The following is a 15233-nucleotide window of genomic DNA, read 5'->3' on the forward strand; positions in this document are numbered from 1 at the left end:
GACAAAGGTGCAGTCTCCAGGATTCAGTTATCATTGTTTTTATTTGGAACACTGCTGTTGGATTATGGTGTTGGAAATGCTTTGCACATTGGGTTCCTAGATTGTTTTTATTTACTTTCAAATTGTCCTAGCTGGAGCATGTAATGTGATGTGAACTAGCAAGTTCAACTAACCCAAAGCATTAGTCTAGGAATTTTTGTATGACTTTCATATCTTGACTTTGAATAAAAGGAATGTTTTTTCAAAGTGATGCTGTTTTGGTGGACTAACCTTTTTCTTAATATAACCTGACTGCCTTATACATGGAGTAGCATTGTTGTTAGCATTGTCGCCTCCCAGTGTGTTGTTCTCCAGTTCAGTTTGTGACTGGGGTGCTTCGGTATGGGATCCATGCATCCTCACTGGGTTCACACAGGTTTTTGATGGCTGTTTTAGCTTCCACCCACATCCCAAAGATATGCTATAAATAAATTCACCCGCACAGATTAAAAGAGAGGTGTGAGTGATTGATTGCGTGAGTGAGTGAGTGAGTGAGTGAGTGAGTGAGTGAGTGAGTGAGTGAGTGAGTGAGTGAGTGGTCCAGCGACAGTGAGACCTGCACTGAATGTTGGAGGGCTTGAATTCATGTCTCAGATGAAAGCTAATGTTATTCTTTCACTTCTATGATTCTAACATTGTCTGAGCAGAGGGATTACTGTATTTGTATCTTTGTAATTTGATCTTTATCAACATTCACAAATAAATGCTCAGTAGATTAGTTCAATAATCCAGAAAATAAAAGAATAAAAAATAAAGACGGTCGTACCATCTTTAATAATACAAGTTATACAAAGCTTTTGCAAATGCTTCGTCAGGTTATAAAAAACAAAATCCATGAGTGTTTAAATATAACATATAATGAGCATGTGACTAAACGTATCTCATTCATTGGCTAATTAATAATAGCTGGAGGTATAGTTAAAGAGCAAAAATATGATGTAATATGTATTTACTGCATTTTTACACTATAATACAGTTTTAAAACTGATAGTAGAATTCACACCTGGAAACAAATCAGCTCTCAAGATGCTAATCCAACAATATTCAGCACATTCAGTTCTACTTTGTATATCATCACCCAATTTATTAGCAAGTATTGTCTCTAACACCATAAATTTAAACATATGTGAGATGTCAGTATCATGAATATGCTTATTGTTAGAAAAATATGTATTAATGTGTGTATGTTTAATGCAAATTAGTAGTTAAAAGAATTAACATGTTTTTCATTCTATTTTATATGCACTGTTTTTATACAAATTGAGTTTCATATGAGAACTGAAAAAGATGCTTTTTGAAACTGCAGTATGCTTTCTGAAACTTGCAAGATGCCCTCTGACCTAGTAACTGCTAGCACAGCAATATTCATGTTTATGCCTTTTGGAAATGTACTTGAGAAGCAGGTGCTTATCTGCTAGGTCAGGAACGAATAAATGAACAATGTTATATCCTGTAAATGTAATTATTCTAAACAATCAGCTCTGTTCGAAGTATGAGAACATGTACAGCTGCAGAAGCTTAGAGATAAAGTAGACAAAGGATTATTAGAGAAATGAACTGCTAGCTTTGTGCTTGAATTAACCATAGTACCTTGAATGGTAACATAACATGTATCTAACCGGTGGTAACCAAGGCCACGTTGTTTTCCTTAGGAAGTTTCTCACAAAAATTGATAAATCAGCAGAAATCCATGAAAATGGTGGTCAACAAGTGATGATGAAAAGACTTATAACTTGCTACGTCAGCTTGGTAGGCAATGTCTTATTAGAAAATGTATAAAAATGAAAGCATTTCCTGTTTCTAGTCAGACAAACTCTGTAATAGCACGTTTTTGTCTCCTTGCTGCAAGATTAAAGTGCCTTAACCTGAACCTACCGTGTTTTGATCATTTTTAAAGTATATTTTTCCTTTGACAGTTTGGTCCTTCGGACCGGAAAGTACCTCTCGCTCTAGGCCTAGGTCAGAATTGGGCCCCGGTGGCATGTACCCATACAGAGAAGAGGCCAAATCGGCTCTTCTGTTTTGAAAGACCTCCGACTGAATTGTCGTTCGAAAGAGGCCAGCCACTGTTTCTGATCTGGGATTGGAGGACGAGTCAACGATCCGGTGGATCAACTCACGGAGGGTCAGGTAAGGAGGAATTTACCTTTTTCTGTTTTAGATCAGGGACTAGTTACAGAACTGTTTTTTGTCAGGAGGATTTGCATGTGCAGATCAGGGACAAAAAGATTACTGTATTGTCATAGATCAGGGAAACAGAATAGGTAGACAGTTATTCTAGATAAACTGTGAAAAGGTGTAGAACTGTGGTACCACATGATAAGAAGGGTTACGTAACAAATTACAGCTTAGCTAAAGCAACATGGGAAATCAGTGCACGAAAAATTCCCGAGACCCACCCCTAACTGAAGACGCGAAATATATGCAATTACAGCGTGTTGATAATATTAAGTACTATGCGAAATGGGTTGAAAAATACAAATTTGATGGTAATTTAGATAAACCTGCATTTGTTAAACTTGTCAGACAACTGAAAACAGACGCGAAAGGTCAGTTAAAAAAGCAGCGGCAATTAGGAGTCCCTCAGGCACATAGGTGGCTTGAGGAAGCAAATCGCAGAGAACAAAAGATTAAAAATTCAAAAGCAATGTTCTTAAATAAAGAAGATAACAACTTGGTAATAGCAATGGCCCCTCCTCTGCCCCCCCCGCTTCCCTTACCAGAATATGAAGCGAGTGGACAAACCGATCCACCTCCGCTATACCCAGCTGTTCCTGCAAAATCACAACTGTTTGTTAGGGATCCTATCGAGACTAGGTCTCGAACACGTAACTTGAAAGTGGAAACTGAATTATATGAGATGAATAAAAATTCATGAGCTATGAGTGAGGAAGAAATATCTCCACTCATAGAAGTACCGAATCCACAGGCAGGGCAGGCAGGACAGGATCCGACTCTCTTGGTTTATAGACTGTGAACACCGGAAGATATCCAGAAAGCCACAGAGGGAATTCCCCATCCAAAGGTTAATTTTAGAAAATTTTTAGAAGACTTACAGGGTATGAGATTAAGTTACCATTTGAATGGAGAAGAAGTAGAAAAAGTAGTTAGAGAAATTGTAGGTCCAGATTGGCACATGATCAGTGGCAACTGGAATCCTCGTGATGCAGAGCTCAGACCACTCCCACATAGTAATGCAGAATTGGATAACAGAGTGAAAGGTCTGACAGACCGAATCTCTGAAAAGTGGAAGCCTAGGGCTGATTGGACTTGCATTAATCAGTGCATACAGCAAGAAGGTGAAACTGTTGATAGATATTATGCTAGATTATTAGAGTGTTTTAATAACCATTGCGGAATGCAGATACCTGAAGATCAAACTCATGATTCCCCATATGAGCAGCAGCTAAAGAACGCATTCCTAAAAGGTAGTATCACTCCCATTAGCAGCTTTATTACAAAGCACATGGTAGATCATCGTACAGGTAGATTACAGTCATTACTTGAAAATGCAAGACATGCCGAAAGGCATTTTAATAGCAAAAAGAAAAAGAAAGCACAAGTATTTGCAGTAGAAGATGGGTCAGAAGTCTTTGTAGTGCAAACCGGGAAAAAGGGTAAGAAAAATGCCCAGGGAAACAAGCAATCTGGTAAGCGATCAGAAGATTTTGAGGAAAAAAGAAAAGGGGTGAATGTTTTAAATGCGGGAAAAAGGGACATTTGGCAAGGGATTGCAGGCTAAATAAAAAGGTAACTACGGAAGATAAAGAGGGTGAGGAATGACTATATGATAGTCAGGAATCACTGAATGAAAACAAACAAGAAAAGACAAATGCGAGTGTGGTAGCAAAGGTAGAGGATGTGACAGAAGGGGTAGAGGATGTACATGAATTCATAGATGATGAAGAAAATGAAATTTTGGATTTAGCATTATTGAGCCTGGAGCTCTACTTGGCAGACACAAAACTGGAAGTTACACTTCTGGTAGAAGGGAGGGAAGTCAAATTTTTGTGTGACTCAGGGGCTTCACGGACCCTGATACATCCTTCCAAATTACCGGAAGATTCAGAATCACCAGATTACATACTAGTAAAAGCAGCTAATGGACAGCTGTATCGGGAGCCACTCTCCCGTGACATAGCAATAACTGACCCCGTTTCAGGAATGACCCAGAAAAGCAAAATTGTTGTCTCTGCAAAATGCCCAGTAAATCTCTTGGGCAGAGACTTAATGCAGGTATTTGGCATAGCCGTAGTCCCAACCATGCAGAGTATGGAAGCACAGCAACAAATGGATTATTTTGTAGTGCGAACGGAAGGTGAGACATATTATTGGTACAGCCAGGACTTGGTTACGACTGGTCCAGGGGCAGTAACGGAAGAACTGATGAATGTAGCCATCAGCAAATCCCCCTCCCTTGACACTGACAAACAGCATTTGTTGCATTGTACTCTATATTACTGTAATAGACCAGGACCTGATAAAGAATATGAGCAAGAATTATTTCAGAACCATGCAAACAGGATAGTATTACGAATTTGTACTGGGACACAGAAGGAAACAGTGTAATAAGCTGTTCATTGCCCCAGGAATTCTTAGCACTTTACAAATCTAATCGATTGCCACATGTGAGCTTAACTAAAAATAGAAATTTGAAGTGGGCAGACTTAGGAGAAAAAGTCGCGAGGTGGGAAAAACAGACAGAGTTAGAACTCTCCGAACAAGGAGTACAGAAGCAGAAATTGAATTGGATAACACAGACACACCCAGCTGTGCACTCACAGGCCAGTGAGGATAGCTGAGTATTACTCTTACTGGAAGAAGAGGAAAAAGCCTTACGAGATATACCAGAGACTCTCTGGTCAACAGGGAAAACAGATGTAGGACTTATTCGTACAGCAGGACCAGTTACTATTATGCCAAAATCAGCATTTAGACCTCAGAAAAGACAGTATCCCTTAAGAAAGGATGCAGAGATAGGGATCAAACATATAATAGCAGCCTTACTTAAGGAAGGAGTCTTAATAGAATCTCCTGACTCACCGTGTAATACACCCTTATTTCCTGTTAGGAAAGCAAATGGGGAATGGCGTATGGTCCAAGATCTACAGGCTGTAAATGACGCAGTTATACCCAGGGCACCAACGGTGCCAGATCCACACACCTTATTAAATGATTTCAAACCTCAGCAGAAGTATTTTTCTGTGGTAGATATTATCAATGCATTTTTCTTGATACCAATACACCCAGACAGCCAACATTGGTTTGCATTTACATTTCAGGGGAAACGGTATACATATACGAGGCTACCACAGGGATATTGTGAAAGTCCAACGATATTTGCACAAGAAATGGCAAGTAACCTGGCGGGATTTATCCCACCGAAAGGTAGTCAGATTTTACTTTATGTAAATGATATTCTGCTGGCAGCCCCCACCCAGCAAGAATGCAGAGAGGATACCATAGCATTATTACAATTTTTAGCTACTCAAGGACACAAGGTAAACAAAAACAAACTACAACTTTGGAGAAAACAAGTTAAATACCTAGGATATGTAATATCCAAAGAGGGCAGAATTTTTGATGAAGACAGAAAAACAGCAATATTACAAGCACCTAGACCAACTACCAAGAAGGAAATTATGTCCTTCCTGGGAACTACTAACTTTTGTCGGAGTTGGATACCGAATTATGCTTTGGAATCTGCTCCGCTGACTAATTTGATATTCAAAAAGCCGATGGCAGCACAGGATTTATTACAGTGGACACCAGAAACAGAAGCAGCTTTCTGCAGGCTAAAACAACTGATAGCATCTTCCTTAGTTTTAGGATTACCAAACTATCATAAGCGATTTTTCCAAACTGTAGATTGTAAGCAAGGTTATATGACATCAGTGTTGACACAGCATCATGGGGACAGACAATGCCCCATAGCTTACTATTCATCACAGTTAGACCCAGTGGCGCGATCCTTGCCCCACTGTGTACAAGCAGTAGTTGCAGCTGCAATGGCAGTGCAGGCTTCAGCCTCAGTAGTGTTGTTCCACCCTCTCACACTGAGAGTGCCTCATGCAGTCACAATCATTTTACTGCAAGAAAAAGTAGCATATCTTTTGCCTGCTAGACATCTTTCCTGTATGACTATACTGTTGAGCCAACCTCATATGACAATTGAACGATGCACAACTTTGAATCCGTCAACTTTGCTCCCAACCCCTGCAGATGGCAAACCTCACTGCTGCCTGCAGGAGATTGAACAAAAGACACTACCTAGACAAGACCTTACAGATGTTCCCTTGGATGATGCCGAGGTGACATACTATGTGGACGGCTCGTGCAGGAGGGGTCCTACAGGACAGAATCTAGTGGGGTATGCAGTAGTTTCTGATACCAAGATTTTGGAAGCAAAGTCTTTACCACACAACTTATCTGCACAAGCAGCAGAATTGATTGCCTTGACAAGGGCATGTACCTTAGCAGTAGGTAAGAAAGTAAATATTTTTACTGACAGCCAGTATGCTTTTTCTACTGTACATGTTTTTGCGCAGGAGTGGAAAAATAGAGGCATGATAACATCTACTGGTAAACCAATTAATCATGCGCAGTTTATTTTAGATTTATTAGACTCTATTCAGTTACCTCAAAAAGTAGCTATTTGCAAATGCGTAGCTCATACCAAGCAACAGGATAGAATTTCAAAAGGTAATGTGAGGGCTGACACAGCTGCAAAACAGGCAGCTTCAGCTTCAGAAGCTTTTCTTTTGAGTGAGGAATTACAACCCTCTGAGATTTTAGATTTAGAAATGTTAAAAACAATGCAGACACTTACTACAAATGTAGAAAAACAAAAGTGGATAAAACGAGGAGCAATCCTTGAGAAGGGACTGTACATCTCCAAGGAAAAGAAACCAATTCTACCATCTAACTTGTTTAGATATGCAGCTTTGTTGAGCCATGGGCAGAGCCATGTCTCAACAGGGGGGATGGTACAGTTAGTGAATCGAGTATTCACGACGTATGGATTTACTAATTATACAAAAAATTTTTGTGCAGCATGCCATGTTTGTAACAAGCATCATGCACAAGGGGCATTGAAGCCTAAACAAGGGAGTTTCCCTACATCACCGTATCCGTTTCATACTATTTGTATGGATTTTATAGAACTGAATAAATGTGAAAATAAAAAAGTACTGCCTTGTCATTATAGATATGTTTTCTAAATGGATGGAAGCTTTTCCAACTAAAAATCCAGATGCAGCTACTGTTGCAAAGGTCCTTGTTAAAAAAATTATACCCAGATTTGGCATACCGGAAAAGATTTATAGTGACAATGGCACACATTTTGTAAACCAAACAATACAACAACTTAGTCGTTGTTTCGGGATATCATTGAAAAACCACTGTACGTATCACCACCAATCTGCAGGATTAGTAGAGAGGCACAATGAGGTATTGAAGAATAAGCTTAGGAAATTGATTAGTGAGACACAAAAGAACTGGGTGCACTGTTTACCTCTAGCACTGTTGAGCATGAGAACTGTTCCAAATGCAAAGGGATTAACTCCTTTTGAAATTTTGTTTGGGAGGGCATATTATACACCTCAGTGGAAACCTCTCATGTCTGCAGAGCAGGAGGCTGACTGTTCACTCGCAGGGTATATGAGGCGATTTTTGAATAACAAACTTTTGCAGTTAAATTCTGTTTCGGATAAAGAGCAACCGAAATTGGAAGCAGCAGTAGCCCCAGGCACCTGGGTCTGGGTGAAGATTGTGAAGAAAAAGAACTGGAGTTCTCCGAAGTGGGAAGGGCTGTACCAGGTACAACTGTCGACACCCACTGCAGTCAAGATCGCGGAATGAGCATCCTGGATTCATTTGACACACTGTAAATTGGTTAAGAACTTTGAACTGGAAAAAAACCTTGTTACTGTTATACAACGAGAACAAAATGGACAGATATAGAGTGAATAGAGACATTGAGCAACCTCAGAAAACTTGCATGATTATTTTGATAGCTATGCTAATTACATTGTTCTTTTTGTTGTGGCCTTTCCTTTTTCCTGCCACAAGAGTTGAACTGATTAAACGTGATGAGCCAAACATAGACTGGCATCCAAACTTTAACACTTATCAGGCGATTACACGTGTGTATGCTGAGACTTTTAATGTTTCGAACTGCTGGGTCTGCACGGCCATACCAACAGCATACGGGGGATTATTAATGACTGCTGTCCCCCAAGGGGTCAATGAGACCTGGGAAAATTTGTTTTTTGACACTGTAGCTATTAAAGCATATGATAAGGTAGCACTGTATTTGCCTGTGACACAAAAGGGAATTGTATGTTTTTACAAAAATGATACCATACAGGTGGGTTGGAGCAAGTGTAATGTGACCGTACAATATAAATGTTATACAAAAGCAAACGATTTAGGTGGATCTTGTGGTACAGATTATAACTCATTTCTTAAATCTATGCATAAAACTCTTGATCAGGTACAACGTAATCCTGTACTTTTTAAACAGTTATCTGTGATAGATAGGAAAATGTTTCATGCAGGGCAGTCATTTCACAACAAAGTAACCACTAAAGTATAGGACTGTTATTTTGTGTGTGGTAAAAAAGCATATAAATGGTTACCTGAGAATTGGTCCGGCAGTTGTTTTTTGGGATACCTGGTCCCGACCATACGACACACTGCAGTCTTGCCTCAGGGAAATATTCAAAATACTCGAGATGTAACCAAAAAGACTGTTAAAAAACCTGAGAATCCAGTGGGACAGATCGAGGCGGGCTGGAAAGACCATCGTAGTGTGGGAACCAAACTTACGCACATGGACTTGAGTGATGCTGTCATATCGTGGGCAGGCATATTACCTGCATATGGTGCAGTTAAATCAATTTGGGAGCTGTGAAAACTGTCTAAACTTCTTGAAGTAATGAGTAATGCAACTTTTTCTGCTCTTGAACTGATATCTGATGAACTGAATGCAATGAGAACTGTAGTGCTCCAGAACCGAATGGCTCTTGACTTCACCCTAGCGGCGAGGGGTGGGACGTGCGCTTTAATCAAAGAAGAATGCTGTGCATTTATCCCAGATCATCAGCATGAGATTAATGACCATCTTGAGGTAATTCAGCAAGTGTCGGCCATGACCAAACCGGGCCCAAACCCACTGACGGACTTTTTCCAGAATTTGTTTGGGGGGTGGGGTTCCATCCTAATGAACATTTTGATTGCCATTGGGGTGGGATTACTCCTAATAGGAGTTTGTGTTTGTTGTGGAATCTCCTGCATGAAGAAATTAATCAAAGAATTTATAGACATATCAGTTTCTGAGACTATGTATCAGAGTACTGAATTTGAAGAGCTGCTAGAATGTGAAACACTTTCATAAAGTTTAAACTGAATGACTTTCTTAACTGCAAATCCTGAATGGAAGAGGTTAAGAAAAGAAGCAAACCATTTATTCTTTTTTGAAAATAGAATTAAAAAGTATTAATAGGGGGGAAATGTTAGAAAAATATGTATTAATGTGTGTACGTTTAATGCAAATTAGTAGTTAAAAGAATTAACACGTTTTTCATTCTATTTTATATGCACTGTTTTTATACAAATTGAGTTTCATATGAGAACTGAAAAAGATGCTTTTTGAAACTGCAGTATGCTTTCTGAAACTTGCAAGATGCCCTCTGACCTAGTAACTGCTTTTATGCCTTTTGGAAATGTACTTGAGAAGCAGGTGCTTATCTGCTAGGTCAGGAACGAATGAATGAACAATGCTATATCCTGTAAATGTAATGATTCTAAACAATCAGCTCTGTTCGAAGTATGAGAACATGTACAGCTGCAGAAGCTTAGAGATAAAGTAGACAAAGGATTATTAGAGAAATGAATTGCTAGCTTTGTGCTTGAATTAACCATAGTACCTTGAATGGTAACATAACATGTATCTAACCGGTGGTAACCAAGGCCACGTTGTTTTCCTTAGGAAGTTTCTCACAAAAATTGATAAATCAGCAGAAATCCATGAAAATGTGGTCAACAAGTGATGATGAAAAGACTTATAACTTGCTACGTCAGCTTGGTAGGCAATGTCTTATTAGAAAATGTATAAAAATGAAAGCATTTCCTGTTTCTAGTCAGACAAACTCTGTAATAGCACGTTTTTGTCTCCTTGCTGCAAGATTAAAGTGCCTTAACCTGAACCTACCGTGTTTTGATCATTTTTAAAGTATATTTTTCCTTTGACACTTATATAAGATGTTTGTGGTCATCTGTCTTCTGATATCTGACAAATGACCACAGATACACTGCTTGAGTTTACAATTTGTTTTACTTATATACATTTTATACAAGACAGACACTTTCTTAGACAGACAATATTTGTTGAATTTCACTCTGCAAAAGTCTTACAAGAATAATTCTGGTTGGTAATTGGGTGGGTAAAATTGTTCTGTTTGCAAAAATATTTGCAACAAACACAATTAATATAACTAAAGGTGCCAGCTTTTGGCATCATTTATTGCTACAATAATTATTATATTCTTCATAGTTAAATAATTGTTTAAGGTTTCAACTCTTTTAATAACTGAAGCAAGGAGTACCAGATGCAATGTCCTTATTTTTAAGTGGAATGAGTGGTCCAAGGATATGCCAATGCTGTTGTGTAATATTTTTTATGTGACAAGTATGTCTATTATGAGTAAGAATAATTTTCATAGTCTGTTTAACAAGCTGATCTCTTTGACAATATGAAGAGACTGAGAAGACTGGTTTTGCTATTCTGTCATGCTGTGAAAGTGTAAAATATTTTTCATTCTGAAGAAAAGAATCCAGATGATTTCCCAACTGAATTTCATCTTTGTTTATTCTGCATATTTGTAGCATTTGACCTCTAACTATGTTATTAAAAATGTGTGGTGGATGCATTGTAGATCTATGTAGGTAAGTGTTTTTACTAACTTCTTTGTTAAATGTACTCATCCTAATAAGCCCCTCAGCTGAGTTTTTCCAATTTTATAACTAAAAAAATTAACAGTGGTTGAATATCAAATCTGCTTGAACTTTAAAAATGTAGTTGTACTTGTCAAATAGCATAAAATGTCATCTATACACCCAATCTGATTGCTTCAAAGAATAAAAATATCACCAACAGACCTTCTATAAAAAGTAAACTATTTAAAAATGGATTATGTACATTAAATAAAAATCTTTTTTCCAATGTGGCCAAGACTAGACTGACACAGGTATTAGGTATGAGTGTACCCATATCTATGCCTTTCACCTGCAAAACATGTTTGTCTTGAAGTAAAAATATATATATATACATAAACAATAGATAGCAACTCACATATAGGTGGAAATTCAGTAAAGCCTACACAAAGTGATTTTCCATGTAGGCATAGTGGCACGGCCCCAACACGGAAACCGGTTGCCAAGCGATCCAATAAACAGAGCAGAGGGGCGTGCATGAGCGTGCGGACATGGAAGTATCCGTGGAATGCAAATTACCTCATAAGTTGGTGAAATCCATGCAAATGAGGATAATTTGTGATCCAATAAGCAGAAAGGCGCTCTTGTAGATGCTGTGTTGGTGTCAGAAATGTACACAAAAACAAAACGTGTACTGAAATGCAAATTTTAAACAGAGGCTGTAAAAGCCCAAAAAGAAGATTGGCTATTTCACTGTAGGCATGCAAATGGCAAAACAATGGCCAGTGAGTCCAAAAAGCAATGCAAATCATTAAAAAAATATTATTTTTAATACATATATGATGTTTGCACGCATGCGGCAATGAGCAAACATGCTGTTATGCAAAAAAAAAAATTAAAATGTTGAAAGAATGAAAATGAGACATTTGCAAAAATAATGCATTATAGTGCCCTGCATGCAGAGTGTACAATCGCAGGTTTCAGTGGTTGTTAAGGAGGCAGGCCCTGGAGTAGTGAAGTATCCAGGCTTTATTCAAGTAGCTGTATGCAAATGAGCTGGGGTTACTGAATAACACAAAGGGCTACTGTGTCCGCAGATACAACCCGTGTAGGGCCAGAATTGTGTTGGTGTTTATAGATCAGGTAGCTGACATCAAAAAGGGGTGTGTCATGGTGTGTTTAAGTGAATTGGAGCTCAGTGGCACCTGTTTGTACTCAGCTAAGCACATCAAAGCAGGGAAGGTTGTCTAATGCTGCTAAGCGGAGCGAAAGCAGTGCGACGAGTAATTGCAAATCAAACTGAGGAAGAACAGGCATCAGTGAATGAGTGAAACAGACAAAGAATGGCTCAAATACGTGCCGAGGAAGCAGCAGAGTGACGTGCAGCCAGACTTGAGGATGCACGGTTGCGAGCACGGCAATCACGTTCTGCAGCTTCAGATCTGCTTCGTTCTCAGCAGAATGAATACGACAGGCTGAGAGTGGCTGAAAGACGTCAACAAGAAACAGCAGATCAGCATCAAACATGACTCCGTGCTCAGCAATCATGCTATTACAATCGCCTTGCATTCCGGTACAACCCAGCTGATGATTATAGTTTGAGCCGGCATGTTCTCATCGGCACTATGACTGAAGTGTGTCCTTATTGCAAGGTTCTGAAATTTAATGGAGAAGCGAAAGGAATGTGTTGCGCCACCGGAAAAATTAAACTGCCTCAACTTGGAGAACCGCCAGAGCCATTAAAAACTTTGCTTGCCGGATATACCGCCGAATCAAAGCATTTCCTATCTAACATCAGGAAATACAACTCATGCTTCCAAATGACGTTGTTTGGCGCAGAAATCGTAACAGCTCAATTCATGCCAACTTTCAAAGTGAAAGGACAAATTTATCATAAAGCTGCTCCCTGCTTCCATTCCCAGATGGTCAGCATAAATTCCTACAAATGTATTTCATCGGTGATGGCAATGATGAATTGAATGCACGCTGCAGAATTTCTACCCGCATACAAAGGTCCACCGTTTCCCAACTGCAAGAGCTTCTTCACGAAAAAAACAATTTAGTGCGTTTGTTCAAAACAGCAATTGACATGATGCCATCTGATACACACAAGATTGTTATTCATGCTGACAAAACACCTGCTGGAGAACATGTACGAATATTCAATGCTCCAACTATAGACGAAGTGGCAATTGTTATAGTTGGAGATCAATTCCAACCTAGAGATATTGTTCTTCATCGGAGAAACGATCAATTGACAACAGTTGCAGAAACTCATCGATGCTATGATGCCCTGCAATATCCAATCATTTTTTGGGATGGTGCCGATGGATGTCACTTCAATGTTAAGATGATAAATCCAGTCAGTGGCAAAGAAACAAATATGAAATGCAGCACAATGAACTATTATTCATACTGATCAATGATTTGAGAGAATGAAGACAATCGCATTTTGAAATGCCGTCAATTGTTTCACCAATACATCGTAGATATGTATGCAAAAATTGAAACAGAATGTTTGATATTCATCCGTTTGAATCAGACCAAGCTTCACTCTGAAGAATACGTTCATTTGCGAGATGCAGTTGTAAATGACGGTAATACAACTAACGTTGGAAGACTAATGATTTTGCCATCTTCATATACAGGCAGTCCACATCATATGCATGAGTACGCTCAAGATGCAATTGCGTATGTTCATCACTACGGGCGTCCAGAACTATTCATTACATTCACATGCAATCCAGATTGGGACGATATACAACAGCTCTTACTTCCTGGGCAATCACTGGTGGATAGGCATGACATCACAGCACGTGTTTTCAGACAGAAGCTGAAATCGCTGATGGATTTCATGGCAAAACATGAAGTGTTTGGCTCTGTGCGCTGCTGGATGTACTCAGTGGAATGGCAAAAGAGAGGATTGCCACACGCACATATACTAATCTGGCTCTATAACAAAATCACTTCAAATGAAATCGACGATGTAATATGCACTGAAATACCCGATGCCGACGTCAATAAGGATTTGCATGAAGTTGTGACGAAAAATATGATACATGGACCTTGTGGTATACTGAATCCAAATTCACCATGCATGATAGACGGAAAATGCTCTAAGCGATATCCTCGAGCATTAGTATCCAACACAGTTACAGGAAACGATGGATATCCTTTATACAGAAGAAGATCAGCAGAAGATGGTGGTAAATTAGCAACCATACAAATGCGAAACGGTGACATCGAGGTAGATAATTGGTGGGTTGTTCCACATTTGCCTTTGCTATCAAAAACATACAAAGTGCACATAAACGTGGAATACTGTAACTCCGTTAAATTGATCAAATACATTTGTAAGTACGTGAATAAAGGCAGCGACATGGCAGTTTTTGGCGTGCAACCAGAAAGAAGTGATAGGAATGTGGTCATACATATCGATGAAATCGCACAGTATCAGGCTGGAAGATACATAAGCAGCAATGAAGCTGTATGGCGAATTCTTTCATTTCCCATACATGAATGAAGTCCAGCTGTTGTTCACTTAGCAGTACATCTAGAAAATGGACAACGCGTTTATTTCCCAGCTGCAAATGTGCAACAAATAGCCCTGAATCCACCGGCTACAACGTTAACTGCTTTCTTCACGTTATGTCAAAATGACGCATTTGCGAAAACACTGCTGTATTCGGAAGTGCCTACATATTACACATGGAATGTGAGTAGAAAATCATTTGAACGACGCAAACAAGGAGAGCGAGTCGACGGACAACCTGGCATATTCAAAGAAACTACGATAGGCAGACTGTACCCCGTGCATCCCAATCAAGATGAATGCTTCTTTCTTCGCATGCTGTTGGTAAATGTGCCCGGTCCAACGTCTTTCCAGCAATTGAGAATTGTCAATGGCATTACACATGTCACTTTCCGCAGTGCATGTCAAGCTCTGAATTTATTGGAGAACGACCAACACTGGGATGTATGCATTAATGACGCATGCAATACGTCACATCCAAATCAAATTCGTGCATTGCTTGCAATCATTTTGACCGCCTGCTCTCCTTCATCTCCAACAGAGTTATGGGAGAAATATAAATTGCACATGGCTGAAGATATTTTCCGTCGAATACGCAGGGAAAATTCAAATATGAACATGGATTTCACAGCAGAAATCTACAATGAAGCGTTGATAATGATTGAAGATTTATTCTTAGAAATCGCAAACAAAGTTCTCAATCAATTGGGAATGCCATCACCGAATT

The 15233-nt window shown here is 39.2% G+C and overlaps 1 protein-coding gene across 1 annotated transcript; it reads left to right on the forward strand.

Annotated features, from left to right (window-relative positions):
- Positions 1 to 13465: 13465 nt before the first annotated feature.
- LOC122805976 lies at positions 13466 to 14497 on the forward strand. Its single transcript, XM_044076214.1, has one exon. It carries the CDS (start codon positions 13466 to 13468, stop codon positions 14495 to 14497), a length of 1032 nt encoding a protein of 343 aa, XP_043932149.1.
- Positions 14498 to 15233: the final 736 nt, after the last annotated feature.

The sequence above is a fragment of the Protopterus annectens genome, chromosome 7.part0 (assembly GCF_019279795.1).
Source record: "Protopterus annectens isolate FY-2018-M chromosome 7.part0, PAN1.0, whole genome shotgun sequence".
NCBI classification, from domain to species: Eukaryota; Metazoa; Chordata; order Ceratodontiformes; family Protopteridae; genus Protopterus; species Protopterus annectens.

What these genes read in the sequence shown, in the direction of transcription:
- LOC122805976 (XM_044076214.1), top strand. Translation starts at nt 13,466, where the DNA reads ATGTATGCAAAAATTGAAACAGAATGTTTGATATTCATCCGTTTGAAT.